This window comes from Pleurodeles waltl, chromosome 7, assembly GCF_031143425.1.
Source record: "Pleurodeles waltl isolate 20211129_DDA chromosome 7, aPleWal1.hap1.20221129, whole genome shotgun sequence".
Taxonomy (NCBI): Eukaryota; Metazoa; Chordata; class Amphibia; order Caudata; family Salamandridae; genus Pleurodeles; species Pleurodeles waltl.
This window is the reverse complement of record NC_090446.1, coordinates 124,708,717-124,725,232: the sequence shown is the minus strand read 5'-3', so window position 1 is coordinate 124,725,232 and position 16,516 is coordinate 124,708,717. Positions and strand designations below refer to the sequence as shown.

General features: G+C 44.6%; 1 protein-coding gene across 6 annotated transcripts in view; it reads right to left on the bottom strand.

The window, feature by feature from the left end:
- Positions 1 to 16,516, bottom strand: part of ZBTB46 (zinc finger and BTB domain containing 46) — a 232,109-nt gene that overhangs the window by 181,680 nt on the left and 33,913 nt on the right. For all 6 annotated transcript variants that reach the window (XM_069243264.1, XM_069243263.1, XM_069243261.1 and 3 more), the window contains one exon: positions 6,824 to 7,783. In XM_069243264.1, the coding sequence (XP_069099365.1) occupies positions 6,824 to 7,783 (960 nt within the window). The remainder of the gene's footprint in view (positions 1 to 6,823; positions 7,784 to 16,516) is intronic.

Genomic DNA, 16,516 nt, shown 5'->3' with positions numbered 1-16,516 from the left:
GGGGATGAAACGAGTGAATACCCTACTATCTCGTTCCTTTCCTATAGCTAGGGCACAAGGCAAGGATGTCCTCTCTCGCCTTTGCTGTTCGCTCTGTATATGGAGCCAACAGCTAAACGCATTTGCAGGCACCCCGGGATTTCTGGTATTAAAATGGGCGGCAGGTCACATAAGATAGCGCGGATGATGTACTCCGCAGGATGCACTCCTCTACTTGATGGAACCAAAGATGTTCCTAACTGCAGTCCTTGAGGAGCTTACGGTATTCAGGCAGTTTAGAGATTTAAGACTAACCTACAAAAATCATCCATCTTGAACTTAAATGTCCCAGAGGTAGTAACCTTAAAGCCAGCCTTTCCCTTTACATGGGAAGCGCAGGCAGTGAAAATCTTGGGACTGCAGATCCAGCCTACTCCTACGTCGACAGAGGCCTACAACTATGCAGAGATTGCAGCAGCACTGTGCCTGGACATGTCTCGATGGAAGGCATACAGCCTTTCCTGGCTGGGCAGACTAGCAGCAGTCAAGATGACACTGTAGCCCAAAATACATTATGTCATGCAAACATTGCCACTGCCCCCCCCCCCAACGAGTCCTGGATAGGATGGAGAACCTGATATGGGAGTTTCTGTGGGACGGCAGAAAGGCGAGAATGGCAGAAGCACAGGCATATTTACCTCAAGCAGAGGGCGGACTGATGGTACCACACCTGATCAGTTATTACCGCGCAGCACAGCTGCGCTATGTGGTGGAGTGGTCTCGCCAAACAGAAAAGCACTGGTGCTTTAGAGACCTAGCAGCAGTAAGCTCATATTTGAATAAATACCATGGCTGCCAAAGGTACACCGTCCACTAGGGGTATACATTTCACCCATACTGCGGGCTACAGTAGGGGTATGGGACAAAGTACAAACACAGAAGGGTCTTTCCATTCCTCTATCCACTTAGACACCAATAATAGGAAACCCAGACTTCCCCCCTGCATTGGCAGAAACGGCTTATGATGTGTGGCAATAAGCTAATTGAAACTAATTGGAGACCTCTATGATACGGAGTTCCGACACTGAGTAACTCTCTCCTCAGTACGCCCCCACGCGGCTAGACCTCTTACGCTGTTTGAGCTATGGCTCCTCACCTGCACTTTGGTCCAACGTCTTCTGTCCGACATATATGTTTTTTTGCTCACCCCAGCCACACTACCTAGAATACCCGCGAGAAGCAGATGGGAGGTTGAATGTGAACGCATATTCACAGATAAGTAATGGTGGGACGCTCTACACCGCGCTTGTGTATCGACACGCAATTCCATCGGCAAGGAGATGTTCTTAAATATAGCCCATTATTGGTACTACACACCGGCAAGGGTTGCACATTGGAAGCCAGCACTAACAATATGTGTTGGAGACAATGTGGGCAAACAGGTACACTTACACACATTCTCTGGCAATGCCCTTAAATAGGTACCTTCTGGGAGAGGTATTAGACGCCACAGATGACCTGTATGATACTAAGACTACACATTTTCCTAGTTATGTACTATTGGGACTCCCAAACCCACTAACATATCCACTGAAGTCTGTACGAGGCAGGGCCATCACGCTGGCATTGGGTGCAGCTAAACAACTCTTACTTTTCTGCTGGAGCAAGGACACAATCCCCGAAGTTTAAAGAATGGCTTAAAAAAATGTGGGATTTGATGGGCATGGAGAAACTGACGGCCACAGCGACATCCTCCCCGCCACTTTTTGACAAAATGTGGAGCCCCTGCATCCGCTACCTAGCGGAGGAGTTTCGCTTATTGACATGTCTCGTATATATGCGCTTCCACTGACTGACACAAGGGGAAGGGAGACAGATTGCATAGCATGGTGGCTGGGGACAGATAGATGGCTGACCTTGTGACAGACAGGCCCCGGCTCTGGCCCTAGCAGCTCTAAATGTTATAATAATCGACACTGTAATCTATCCAGTTAACTACCCTTTCCTTGGTTGATATGGTTCTTGTTTTCTTTTATTTTGGTGTATTGCACAGTGCTGATTTAATGCTACCAGCCTCAGGATGTAGGTGGAACAAGCTGTATGTTTTGATTTCATACATAAAATAATAAAATAAATCTTAAATCTAAAAAAAAAATTTAAAAACTACGTAGACAGGAAATAGTGGCATTTTAATCAATTAGAGAACATATCCCATGAAAGAGAAAGTGTATGTAAAGCATCCAAGAAACCATGACACAGTAATAACACATTACTCGCCGTGGGTAATCCATTCATACCTGGGACAGAGTAAGCACAAGCACTACATTTCCTTTAGCTAACATTTTTTTTTTTTTTTAAGTCCAAGGCTACAACTGTGAATATTAAAAATGAACAATCTAATTGCTACCCCATATTAATTGTGGTCCCATGGAACACTTCTTACATTACAGGTACTGAGCAGACACCAGGAGAACGCGAGAACATCACTTTTGATGAGAGCCATAACTGGATCTCCATCGTTATAGAGAACCCTACAGTACAAGGACATAAATAACCCCCAGAAGGACATGCTAGGCTTTCTAGAAATGGATGGGGGTTGCAAAGGGTCCATTGTGATGAAACCTATCACTTGTAGTTCCCTCAAGCCTACTGGATAAGCAATGGAAAGAAAAGAACCTCAACCTAGAAAAAAAAAATGCTGCTTACTCATGAGGTGAAAAGAATTACTCATCCAATTACGCATAAAGGATACTGGACTGGGGATGGCACTTCCCAAACATGCATCATTTAAGAGGGATTAAAGCCCACTGTGGTCGAGGCTCTGCTGGACTGTGCTTTAAGACAGACCGGTTATGCTGTATCGCAAGTTTACTGCCCATAAACACTAGGGAGATTACATCCTAGTGGCCACCTTTAAGTAATTAGTGCTCAACAAAATACATATCAAAGAGTATCATCGTGCTTACTGAAAATGACAAATTAACTCAATTTAGGAAGTTAAAAATGCCTACTGTGGTCTTTATACGGTGTTTTCTTCAAACGTCTAGTGCACGCTGGATAATCAGTGATGCAGAAACATTTAGAGTCTTGGGGCATACATAAGGGGTGCTCTGTGCTGTAGTGCCTATAGCTGAGCGCTCCCCATCAGATAGAATAATTAAGGATGTCAACAAGAGGCTTATTCTTTAGCCTTGATGAACTTGACGAGTGCCAGAAAAAGAGCTCCAGGCGGAGCAACATCACGGGGAAAGAGCATGCACCAGACGACCCACTTGTCCCCAGGCCAGAAGGTAGAAGGAGAGCCTGCAGAGGTAACAGCTTGGTCTGTTCGCCCCCACTCTGACATGGAGAATCGTGCAGGGGCGGTAGGGAGAACATGTAAAATGTTCAGGTCAGTAAAATCTGTTCTTTTAAATGAAGGGCAGCTCATAAGGATGACTTTGCAACTTTTAGGCAAACAGGAGGCACAGGGGATAAGGGGGGTAGCTTCAACACCTCCTAGGCCTACCTCTATGATAAATCGTGTGCAATAAAACGCAGCCACCCCACCGCAATTAACAAAAGGGTGTTAGCATTAGTATTTTTCACAATAAATACAAAAACCCTCGGTCTCAGCTCGTAACAGACGTCTGCTTGAACGGTGTATCTCGCTAAAGCACTGCTAGCACTGTGCCTCCATCCTGTGCGCTTACAGACACTAGGACAACAATTATTTATGGCCTCTAACCAGCCCCAAGTACAGGCATCCTCTGTTTCCATGGTGCCCAAAAGGAGATTAAGACTACGAGGTCACGCTGACCCTCCAAGAGCTGGTACATTTTCTCGAGCAATTTCAAGAAAAGTATCTGCCAAAATCGAACGAATGAGGCGCAGTCACAAGAGGAGGTGAGGTGAGCTGTTCAAGCGTTTACTCCGCTGGATGTTTAAGGCGCCTGGCAAACTACACCACCGATGCGGCAAGTAAAGTAAAAGTAACAACCAGGGCAGCAGAAAGAAACATGACCTATGACCGTAAGCACCCTGAGGTGACTCCTACGGATATACACTCCGGACCGGCACTTCAGCTTCACAGATCCCACGCTCACTCTGGGGCCAGCTTCAAATTCAAACTAAGGGGGTCATTCTGACCCTGGCGGTCCGAGACCGCCAGGGCAAAAATGACTAAAGCACCGCCAACAGGCTGGCGGTGCTTTCTTCCCTATTCTCGCACCGCCGGGCCGGCGGTTTTCCCGGATTATGACCCCCTTACAGCCAGCCTGTTTCTGGCGGTTTGCACCGCCAGGAAGAGGCTGGCGGTAAGGGGTGTCTTGGGGCCCCTGCACTGCCCATGCCACTGGCATGGACAGTGCAGGGGCCCCCTGACAGGGCCCCGGCCAGCTTTTCACTGTCTGCCCAGCAGACAGTGAAAAGCGCGATGGGTGCAACTGCACCCGTCGCACGGCCGCAACACCGCCGGCTCCATTAGGAGCCGGCTCCTGTGTTGCGGCCTCATTCCCGCTGGGCCGGCGGGTGCAAACTTGGTTTGCGCCCGCCGGCCCGGCGGGAATGTCGGAATGGGGGCCGCGTGAGTGCAGCCGCATTGGCGGCCGCATGGCGGTTCCGCCCGCCAAGGTCGGAATGACCCCCTAAATGTCTTACCAACACAGTGGCTGCAAGGGGTGTCCTGTCTCCCCTGCTATCTGTTAAATCCCATTACTTTCTGTGTATTGGTCATCCTGTCTTCCAGTGGCGCCCAGGACACAGCTTTACACAGAGGCACTGCCCACAGACACAGATGAACACCAGTATCATTGCGGAAGCCGAGCAGAACAGGCATCAGAGAGCATAGAAGGTGATCTTTAACATTAGCAGAGGAAAGCAGCCACTTCCGTTTTAAATGCAGGTGATTTTATTCACAGGTAAACATGCCCAGAACATCTACACTATGGACAGACCAATGTTGCCAATGCAAGTGCCACTCATTCCTACGGTCGGTCTTCCCAAGGAATCCAATATAACCTCCTTTTGCAAAGCACTCTCATGCTCCAGGGAAACATTTTCAAATAGGAAGATTCACTGACACGGATGTCAGAAGAGTGCGCCAGGTGAATAAAAGTATGCCAGGGACTACATGATGGTCGACACCAGTGCCTGTAAAACATTCCCCACATAAGCAACCTGGCTGTGGTCAGGATGTTGGGTCAGTGCTTGCTAGCACTTTAGGCAGCCCTATAGACATTTTCAACAGAACAAAAAAAGAAGAAAAGAAAGTAAGATGACTTGTAAAATGAGCCACTTTCCACAAAGCGCTTTTAGAGTAATTTGGGAATATGCACCATGTTGGCACCGAGAAAGCATGAATCAGACGCCTAGGTAACATGAACTCCGGCACAAACAACTGAACAATTTCTTCTTACAGCGCATCTCTAGTCCACTAGGGCATCGGAGGGGGGGGGGGGGGGGGGGGGGTTGCAAGGTAGGAAGAGTTTAAGATAAGAGGAGTGGAAAAAAGAACCAAACAAAAAAACGACTGCTGTTCCTATTTCATTTTTGGATAACTGGACACCTCTTATTCTCACCAAGTTAGGACAAAAGGGGGGGGGGGGGACATTAAACTCAGCAGAAACACTCTCCTAAAGGGAAAGGAATGCTGCATTCCAAATGCACCTGGATTTGGGCAGCGCATCATGCACACCTCAGCCAAGACGTGCACAAGTAGATACAGGCTCCTGCTATCTGCGCTCTTAAACCTTTAAAAGGGAATTCTGATCAACAGCCGCCATGTCCCGGTGTGCTTACATCAGATCCACAGCTGTCTGGTAAGACTCCGTATCTGGTAAGAGCCGCAGTGATTAGCGAAGGGGTGGTCCGAGATACTCAAGATACCACTCCTGTGATCCACCTACGGCGCAACACCGCAGACCCAAGCAACCCTAAGTGGTCTCACTTGTGCCCTCTGCCAAACAGTAATGTCCTGCAACATCGATGACATGAACCTACGCTATAACCATCAAATGAAAAGCACCCAAGAAAAAAAAAAAAGAGCTGAAATGCTGTCCATCACCACTTAGAAGAGTAGTTTCTTTCGATAAATCAGCCAAGTTTTACATTGGGTGTTAAAGTGACCCGAGTCCAGCTCAGAAATGAAAACATTAAAACCCATCAGGAAACAGAGTACCTCCCAGGAGAATCGTACCACGTACTTGTCACCAGCAGTGACGGATCTTGCACATTCGTTTAACGGGGTGGTAAGGTAAGGCTTCCAGGGATCTAAAAAATATTCGCATTAGAAAAACGAAACAGAAATCAAATTCTTAAAGATGAAACATTCTGACTTGCCTACATCTGCGGGCCACTGGTTTTCAGGAGAGTGCTGGAATTCTAACAGAAGCAACAAGGTCCACTAAACCCTCCAAAAGTCAAAACGTGAGGTTACATTTTTTTTAATTTTTTAAAACCTTTGGTACTCTGTGGCATTTAATTTGTCAATGTAATGTGACTTCTTCTGGAGTACATTATCACAACCGTCACTATGCATTACGTTCATGTGTGTGAATAATGGACCCTTGCAAATTGTCCTGCCTAGTGCACGGTACGGGAGGCTAAAAACACTGATCGCCACCCACTTTAAGGTAACAGACAAAGTAATTACTACAAAAAATGCCTTTCTCAACTACCAGCAACCAGCAACAGCACAACCGGAGAAACAGGTTTGTCTGGTTAGATAGCTTCAGACCGCGTCTGAAAAGGTATTAATGCACAGCACACATTTTGTCTTCACAACTTATGCAGAGCTCCTTCTATTTGGTGAAAACAGTAAAGATTAACCACAATAAGCATCACACTCATCACAAAGTCAACTCACCCGTCTCATCTGGACCGGCGAAAGACCACACAAAGGGTGGACCAGGTGAACCTGTTGTGCTGTCTCCATCCACTTGCTGTGTGATGTGTCGAACAGTTTCTTTATTTTTCCGATTCTTCCGCCGCCCTCCTGATTGCCAGCCTTCCCCAGAGCCCTGTTCAGAGAACACACCTCCAGTGTCATCCTTGACAGACCGCAGTTCATTCCCATTATAATGGAAAGGAGATGTCTCCTCCTCTTTGATGCGCAGCGGTCCATATCCCACATCGCTGGACCACATGGACTGGGACGAAATGTCGTCATGGCTGTCTGCTTTTGGCTCCTGGTCCTCCTTGCCATAGCTGCTTCCACCCTCATGGCAGCTGGCAATGGCCGAATCCCCAGATGAGTTTGCTGGACTTGTCCGCCGGGCCAGCCATGGAGAAATACTCCTGCCGGCAACCACAGCAGAAATGAGGGCATCTGTACCTCCACTGGAGGTAGCACCAAGGTCATACTCCACAATCTCGTCCGAAGTCTCATTCTTTATGCTAATTTCAAGTGCTGCTTTGATAAAATTGTGGCAAGCTTGGACAATGTCTGTCATCTGAAGATAACTGGCAGCAGACATGACCTCAATGACATTCTTGCTAGTCAGTGCCAGATGCGCAGAGTACATGAAGTCAATGATGGCCTTGAAGCCTGCAGCAGTCACAATGTCTAGATGAGTAACTGTTGCCTGGTCAGAGGTCTTCTGAACCTGGCAGTAGAGTGTTTTGAAGTACCGACTGCTGCCAAGAAGCACATTCTTGTGAGCCTTAAAGATCTTGCCCTCCACTATGACACAGACATCGCACAGGATGCCATGCTGCCTCTGCTCGTTCAGCTCCTGGAGAAGCTGCCGATAGTGGGACGCAATCTCCATGTCTTCTTTGCGGTTATTCATTTGTAAATCGTTTCTTAGTTTCCCTTCCACAAATACTAAAAGGGGAAAGAACCAGAGAAAAAGGTGTTAACCAAAACAATGACAAGTAGATGGGGCTAGACAGCGGAGTTAAGAAACAACAAGAATACAAAAAAACAAAAAAACAAGCAGGAACTGAAGACACCTAAAATTACAGCCCAACAAACTCATCCCACCAACCAGGAAACAGCAGCACATAGCTAATGAATCTCTCTGGCAAACAAGCAATCACAGGGGAGAGGTTCTCTCTAATGATAGGGTTTTCAACACTCAAAGGTTGTGGGCAGCTGTAGGCTAGACTATGTGCCACGCAGGAGGATGCAGCGGTGTCATGGAGAAATATGTTCTCAAAATACAAGAACTACATCCTGCTCAATGTGGCGGCAAGCCCTTACTACAATTTCAATGCACTATGTGGCACACTGGTCCAAGTGCATTCTGTAAAAGTAATCCTAGAGCTAAAGGAAAGATCCTACCCCACCAAATTAAAAGATAAAAGCTATTTCATGATAGAATTACACTCGTTATGTCAGATAAGAGAATGCTGAAGCTTATTCATATGCACTAACAAGGCTCCCCCCCTCCAGAAAAAAAATCACATATAAAGAAGATGCAAAGAAGTAAGGATAAGGAACGCATGTACTATTGTCCCTTATTCCACACTCCAGCAGGCTAGACATTACTAATAAAATATTACTGAACGTTTAGGACCTGCACACCGCAAGATGATTTATGGATACCATCCATCAGAAGTGTTTCTGAATGCTTAACTAAAGGATGCAACAATTCAAAAAGATAAACAGTATTTTGTCAATGATGACCCCTTAAGTAAAGGGCAACTACAAACAAACATTCGAGCACTGCATTAAGGCACAAATTACAGAAGGATGTTACATATAAACTGCAAGATCACTTGGGGCCATATGTACAAACACATTTTCCCATAGACACAGAATGGGCAAAACTGCTTGCTACATCTGGCCCTTAGTCTTTTACACCGTTCAATACAGCAGCACACAGTTTCACTGCATGGAGTTTCCTCTCATGGACCCTGGCGGGAAACACTCCAAACTAGCTGATCATCTGTATATTGCTTTACTGCACCCAGAAGTGGCTTCAAGGCACTTAAGGTGTTCTGTCCACCGCTACTTTCACATCGAGTCCCATTGCCTGATGTCCGAGCACCTTTTGATCACTGCTTGCAATCAACACTAGACAGCACTGAAGAGTAAAAAGGAGGGAAGCGGCACTGGAAACAGGTCCTTTGGGGCCCAGATGCCACGTCAACATTTTCCAAGGCCATCATCACTTAGGGGAACAAACAAACCCAGCCCAGACGGTGATAAGATAGACTAGTGATTAACCATATCCTGTCAAAATTGTAATGAAAAACAGCATGTGGTTAATATCTGCCGCTTTCTTCGAAATCACACCAAAAAGTTAACTCTTTACTTGGATGTGGGCAGGACAGAGCTTCCTTATTGTCCGTAGCTTTGGTCTCTCACTTGAGTTATGGTAACTGTTTCCTATGCCAGCCTCCCAGCAGGACCATAACACATTGCCACATTATTACATGGACCCGCTGGACCTATAGGACCAGATCACACATTTTGAGGCTGTCAGTGCATAACAGGGTCCTCTTCAAGAGCTCGTGTCTGGCCCAAACGTTTCTCCAAGGATCAGTGTTCCACTCACTACCAGAAACCATCAATAGTGCTATCTATCTTTGGGGAGCTTTTCACGCAGCCAACACCGTCAAGCAGACATCGCCTTAATGCATCCCCCAGTCATTTGGAGGAAAAACCTTTGGTATGTAAGGCCCTATATGTTACGCAATGGGCTGCTCTCCCAGGTCCACGGTACTATGACCCACTCTCTCTTATCGACACTGCCCACACCAACATGTTTCTTAAAGCGGTAAAGAATCTGGCTAAAGATAATCTAAAGGAGTTATCAGGTTGCGATCTTCAACACGCAGAGGAGCATTATAAATTACTATAAAAAGTTGTGGCAGGATTCAAACCTGTGATCAAGTTACCAAAATACCTCGACATCAACTGCTCAACCCATAGCAAATGTTACTGGACAATAGCAAAAGTCGCTCGATGGAGCATTGCCCAGTGTAAAATAAGATTATTAAACAATATCTGAGCTACCGAAAGAGGGGCTGAAACGAGAAACTCAGCAGACATGTTTGAAAGTATAATTTTGAAGCAGAACACTTTGCAGTTTACCTGCAAATAAAGACTATTGCATAGGGTCACAACGTGTTCAGCTATTCCATCAGAAGGTCAAAATCAGAAACATCTGCATTTGAGTATTGTTTAAAAAAACTAACTCCGGTGAGGAATGACTTCTATTGGCAGGAGGCCTGAGACGCCATTTGACAACACACACCCCATTGTGTATTCCTCAGGAAAGACGTGGTTGGAGTGAAGTCAGGGTGAGTGCAAAAAGATGATTAAAAATAGGAACATCCTCAGAAAAAAAAAGGAGAGAGAGGGGGCAACTGGGAAGGGCAAAAGGAGAGCGTATAGGAGCAGAAACAACATTAAGGTGCTGGACCACCGTGTACTTCTCTCCCAGTAGAAAGCCCAAGGTTAAGTGAGGAAAAGGATAGCCAGATTGACCTCGTAATGCTTGCATCACTGATGCACACCTTGGAGTTCAATGATCAATCATCACATCAGTCAAGTAGGGAGCACCTATTCGGTATAATACAGGTCTGCACAAGATTAGGTTAAGGAAGGACAGAGCAGGGATTCACTACCAGTGGTGTATCAACCCCCTACTCTCCAACAACCCTCGAAGGTAGACCGCTGCGTGGAAGTGTTATTGTCTAATGAAGTCAAACCAGAATCAATACAATCTCTGCTTAAATGACAATTTGTACTGACCCTTCTGTTTATCTGCAAGCCGTATGATGCCCAAACTAATAATCTGGTCCAGGTGTTTCTTTTCTTTGATCACACTTTCACCCTGTTTGCTGCATACATGCAACATATTTGTGTTTTTAATATGGTTTTCTTGATTGTAAGAAAATCAATAAAATTAGATGACATAAAAAAAAAAAAAATGGTCCAGGCATCCAAAGGTACATGTGGCAACACGTGAGGATTTTAAAAAAAAATATTCCTAGTGCTGTCTTAACTGTGGAATTATAGTCAGTAAACCTGTTCGACATTCTCAAACTGAAAGAACTCCATTCCTAATAACTGAAGTAAAAGGGCACCAATCATGGTTCTTTTGTCAGACTAGCCTCTCGTTCATGGTGCAACAGGATCTCATTAATAATGCAACACACATCAGTGTCTTAGGTAGGTTTTGGCCTCAACACAGCATCCATTAATATTGAACAGGCTGGTTACCAAGCCCTTATGATGTTGGTTCCTGTACAACGATATACAACTCTTAGAAGTTTCAGAATAAGAAATCCAATTAAGCTTGACATCACAGCACCGATTTAAACCCGAAACACAACTCTATAGCTGAATAGTAGATAGCATCTATCTTCCAAAAGACCCACTTTTTCATAAGAGTCGAGTGTGCAAGAGCTCTGGCCCCTGTTGTAATCTCTCTGTGGGCTTTTAACCACACCCACCGCAAGCCCATCAGTTTTGTTGGTTCGTGCCTTTTACAAGTCGCTTGATTTCATTTGTGAAAAGGCATGCATACGTCATGCCTTTTCCGGTGTTTAGCCCTCCTCAAGAGCACCGGTAAACTACTGAAAACATACAAGGCTACATGTTTTCCGCATGGCTTCTGGGCTACTTTTTTCTTTTTATTTCCTACACAGCACGATCTCGCTGGGCAGTAATCGAGTGTTGCACGACATCAACCCTGTTACATAGATAATTGCATAACTGCCGATACGTCTGACTGCGAGCAAACGTCTGTTTCGTTTTGTGTGCTCCTTCACGCTCATGCTAATGGCGAGGTGTTTTAAATCAGCTCGCTTCTCTAAAACTGTATTACTTTTCAGTTTCAGTTTATGTGGCAAGAAAAGTCCAGTTAGGACTTTACAACGCTAATAGCTCTAAGTCGAACAAACGCGAGACCCATTGCATTGCAAATGCTGTTTTTTTCTTTTTATCCTACAGATGTGTGCAAAGCTTCTTAGTTGGCCATCCTAAGCTACCACAAAGAAGAGAGATGCATTCTTTTCACTACACCTTTATCCCTGGAGCCAGGAAACATGAACCTACACTGTATAATGTAGAGACTTCAAAAGGACAGATTACTGGCCTCAATAGGTGCAGAGACTACACAAAACAAAGGGGGTTTGAATAGGGATTCATTTACATCTCTATATACCAAACTATTAATAAAAAAAAAAAAAAAGAAACACAAAGGAGAGCAAAGGCCCTTTATCTGAAGAAAATAACTTACATTTTAACAATATGTAGAAAACTGGACTGAAGCAATAGGAGAGGCTCACATAAGATGTAAAGCTAAAAAAAACAAATTACAAAAAAAGGTAATTGATTTTCTTTTAGTCTTCAACCATAGGAAGTGAGCCAGGCATGTTGTGGCCGTTTTGTCTACTTAAACGGGTCATCTCTGAGTTCAGTATGTGTTCAGAGACTCAAAGAAGTGTAAATATTTTACTACAAAACTCAGTTGTGAGAAAAGTTAGATGTACAAAACTGCCTATTTTTGTATGATCACGCCAACATTTTTGGATTGATGCTGCTGGTTTTGTCGACTGAAGTGCACAGGGCATTACAGACCAGACCCCAGTGCATGGGCTCTGACCCTTATCGCATATGTACAATTTGTGAATCCCTGACTGGAATATATATCTTACCTACAAATCCCTAGAATATGGTACAAGGTGTACCTGGGGGCTAGTAAGTAAAACGTCACTAGTGTCCTGCCGCATGTATTGCAGTAACAAAGTGCAAGCACAGCTCTAGGTCTGCCATCGCAACCTATTCGGGCAGCTTTTAAACTACAACCCAACCAGGCGAAACATATCCTTTTCCAACTCAAAAACCTTCCTATTCAACATTTATAAGTCACGCATAGGAAGGGCCTTGGTAGCCCACAAGGCAGGGTGTTAATTACTATAGACAGGTACATGTTTGTTTTAAACCCTACATGTCTTGACAGTGAAAACTCAAAATTGTCGTTTTCATTATAGGAAGGCCAGTATTCCCACTAAGATGGAGTTTCCCAAGCCACGCACTAAATGCTAACTTATATTTGGGACCAAACTTGGTACTCTAAAGTATCAAATAAATTGCTATATTAAACCCAAATCAAAAGGTGAAGTCAGGGTTAAATCAACTTTTAATACAAAAGGTGACTTTAGAAAGTCACCACGTTCTTGCACCAAACCTCTATTAGTCGCTTTCGATAAACTTGATCAGCTGTCACCCAAGACAGCCTGCTATCAATCTGCTATATGGTGTGAAGCGCTACCACGAAGGAGAATAAAGGGTTGGCTGGAGGGTTGAGACATGCCCCAGGGCGGTGGCTACAGACGGCCCAGCATCAAAGGGGCTTCCACCTCTGAGAGGCAAATGTAGGTCACACCTTAGCTTTCCTACTCCTTTGTGTAGCTAAGCAGACTACCATCTCCTCCAGAGAGGAAAAACAGTGCAGAACCATTTTTCCAAGAGGGGTGCTAATTATATTGGACACATATCATGGGTATGCCTATAGCGCTGACCATGGATTTGGGCACTACAGGATTGTTTAGTTCCAACCCAACAGAAAATGATGTAAAAGTAGGGAGGGTTGCCCCATAGGAATTGTACTGCCATTGGCTAGTTAGTCCTCACCATTAACAAAATGAAAATTGTTATAAAAGTGGCATTCCTGATTACCATTCTCAACACTGCTGGGCTCGGAAAGAACAGAAGAAGGACTGCACTTACCAAACCTGTGGAACTCAGGATAATGGCTGTACCAAGGAAGACTGCACTTACTGAACCAAGACAGGACTTCAGAAAGAGAAGTGCTGCTCCTGCTGTTGTACCTATGATGAGACCCTAAGGCATTGATTTTCAAACTTTTTGATGTTGTCCAGGTCCTGAATCCTTGGGTTGGGCTAGAGTGTATTCTTTCTCCCAAAGAACATCAAATTGCAAGCCTAAGGCAAAAGATAATGGATTTTAGGCACAGAACAAGTTCAAGGGTAGCCTCAAACTCCATTGAGTAGCAAGACATCACTGGACCGCTAAACTCTGCCTGTCAGCAGACGTTGTGCCCAGCACTGGCTTCAAGCTGCAGAGGACCTCACCATCAACAAGAAAAAGAATCAGAAATGCTTCTGAGTGCCAAGGTAAAAGCTTGACCTGGAACAGCCTGGTACACACATCTAACCCAGGCTTCCATCACAGTCAGCCTAAAATTTTGACCTTGCCCATAAGCCTTGCGCTCAAGGATTATGGACTACTGCTAAGAGTGAAAAGCAGTGATTTACAAAACATTTGGAAACTTTTGAAAATGTTTAGAATGAAAAGCAGTAATTAAGATTTTGCAAAATCTTAATGCCGGTTCTCTTCATCTGGTTATTGTCATTTTGCCGACTACTTAAATAAAACAATATATATTATTTTTATATATTGAGTGGGATTTCTAATGGTCATTTTACTTATCAGTTATTTTGGTACTGATAAATCCTTTACACTTGTTATCATTTGAGTTAAGCCTGACTGTTTTGTGCCACAGCTAACCAAGACCGAGCTAAAGTTTGATTTAGAGAACCCTAACTGGAACTGACTCAGGGTAATGAAATTATTACTGAAACACCCCAACTAATAATCAACTTCTCATCCAGCACAGCAAACTAGGTCTTTACATGGTGCCATTGAAATCCAAACACTTCCAGAAATCTCTCAAATACATAATATAGAAAATGGACTTTAAACATCAGGAGAAAGACAGCATTGAGTAGCAGCTCGATTGTGAGGATGTCAGATGCAGCTATGATGGGTGCCTATTTTGATGACTCTTACAAGCCACTGGAAAGTTGTTTCTACACGAAAGAGCTGGCTGGCCAAGGTCAGCTTACAAGCAGAGCCCAGAACCAGCTTCACTGGTTCTGGGCTCTGCTTGAAGTTTGAGCGAAGGCCTGGTATGCAACCTGTGTGCAGAGGGAAAAAAACAAACATGAACATGAATGTAAAACATTAGTCAGAAAGCATGGATTTGTTGTTTTTTTCCTGAATCAGTTCAGTAGATTATGAGCTACAAGCATATAAAATGGTACTGAATGGGATTGAAAAGGTTAATAACGTATATTTCTTGTGTTATTAATCGTGACTCTTGCCAAATCCATGTGATATTAACAAACGTGACTAGCTGGCAAAGGGCTCTGTGGATTGTTTTCGCCATGGTAACAAGCATTTGCAAGGCAATAGGTCTCGCGTTTGCTCGACTTAAAGCTATTAGCACTGTAAATTTCTAACTGGACTTTACTTGCCACATAAATTGAAAATGAAAAGTAAAACATTTGACATAAGCAAGTCAATTCAAAGTGCCACAGCAGCCATGAGCGTGAGCGCAATACTTTTTGGCTCCCTGCGTGAATGTATAGAAAGGATTGTGGCTGGGATGAAAGGCAAACTGAAACCAGAGGAGGGGCCATCACACGCTGTAATGGGGGAAGGGAGTTGTAGTGTGATGGCCAACAAAAAAGGTCACTTAGTGAAGCAGCCTTGGAGAGAACTCAGCACACAAAGGATGGACATTTCACAAAATACTCCAATAAAAATGAAGCATTTAAAACAAGCACACCAAAGAATGAATAGCAAGAGTGGGCATGGTTAAAAGCCCACAAAGAAATTACAACAGCCCAGAGCGCTTGCACGCTCGGCCCTAAAAATGTGAATCACTTCTCATTCACAAGGTCGTACCCAATGGGGGTTGAGTGGCAGCATTACTGAGGGTGGACGGGCTGGCTGCAGGTCATGGCCTGCAAACCCATCTCCCCCACCCCCCCAGTCTCCCGGGAGCTTAGACATGGACATCTTGTTTGACTGCCTGCAGCTGGTTGGGTGCAGGGCCTAGTTGCAGTTCAAACACTGAAAACAACCCCCTGCTCACTGCCTATTTCACATAAAGAGGGAATGGCTGCTAGTAGGGGGTTGGGTGTTAGGCATGGCTGCAGGCAAGGTTTTGCCACCAACTCCTGCTGCACACTGTCAAAGGCCTTGTACAGTGAGGGTGGGCCACAATGGCAGGATGAGTACAGGTCCTGGCCACAGGCCGTGTGAGGTAGGGCTTGGTAGTGAACTGTATTATATAAGAAAAACAAAAACAGAAATTCCATGGGGAATTTTTTTTTTTTTTAATTAAAAAACCAACAACAACACTTAGCTGGGCCATGGTTCTGGCTCCAATGCACAGAACCACTGAAATACTGCCATATTTAAGAAATATATACCACAAAAGCCAATTTATGATCACCTTTATTACACATTACACTGCTCATGTGACACAGCCAGCTCACCTCCCTAATAATCAGTTCCTCCTTCACTTTAAGGTCACAAGGAACAAACCTGAAAAAATCTCGACACACCTTTTACGAAACGGGTGAAACTTCTTACACACGATGTTTTTTCATTTTGCTAGTTAAAAGGGGACTGCTCAGCCTCTTCTTCCAAAAAAACTAACAAACAAACAAAAAAACCAAACACACGCATTTCCCAAGTCCACTTGAACTAACACAGTATCTCCTACCTCACTAAAGACTTTAATCTCTACATTATTACTGCAGCACGCATTCTGATCTCTCGGTC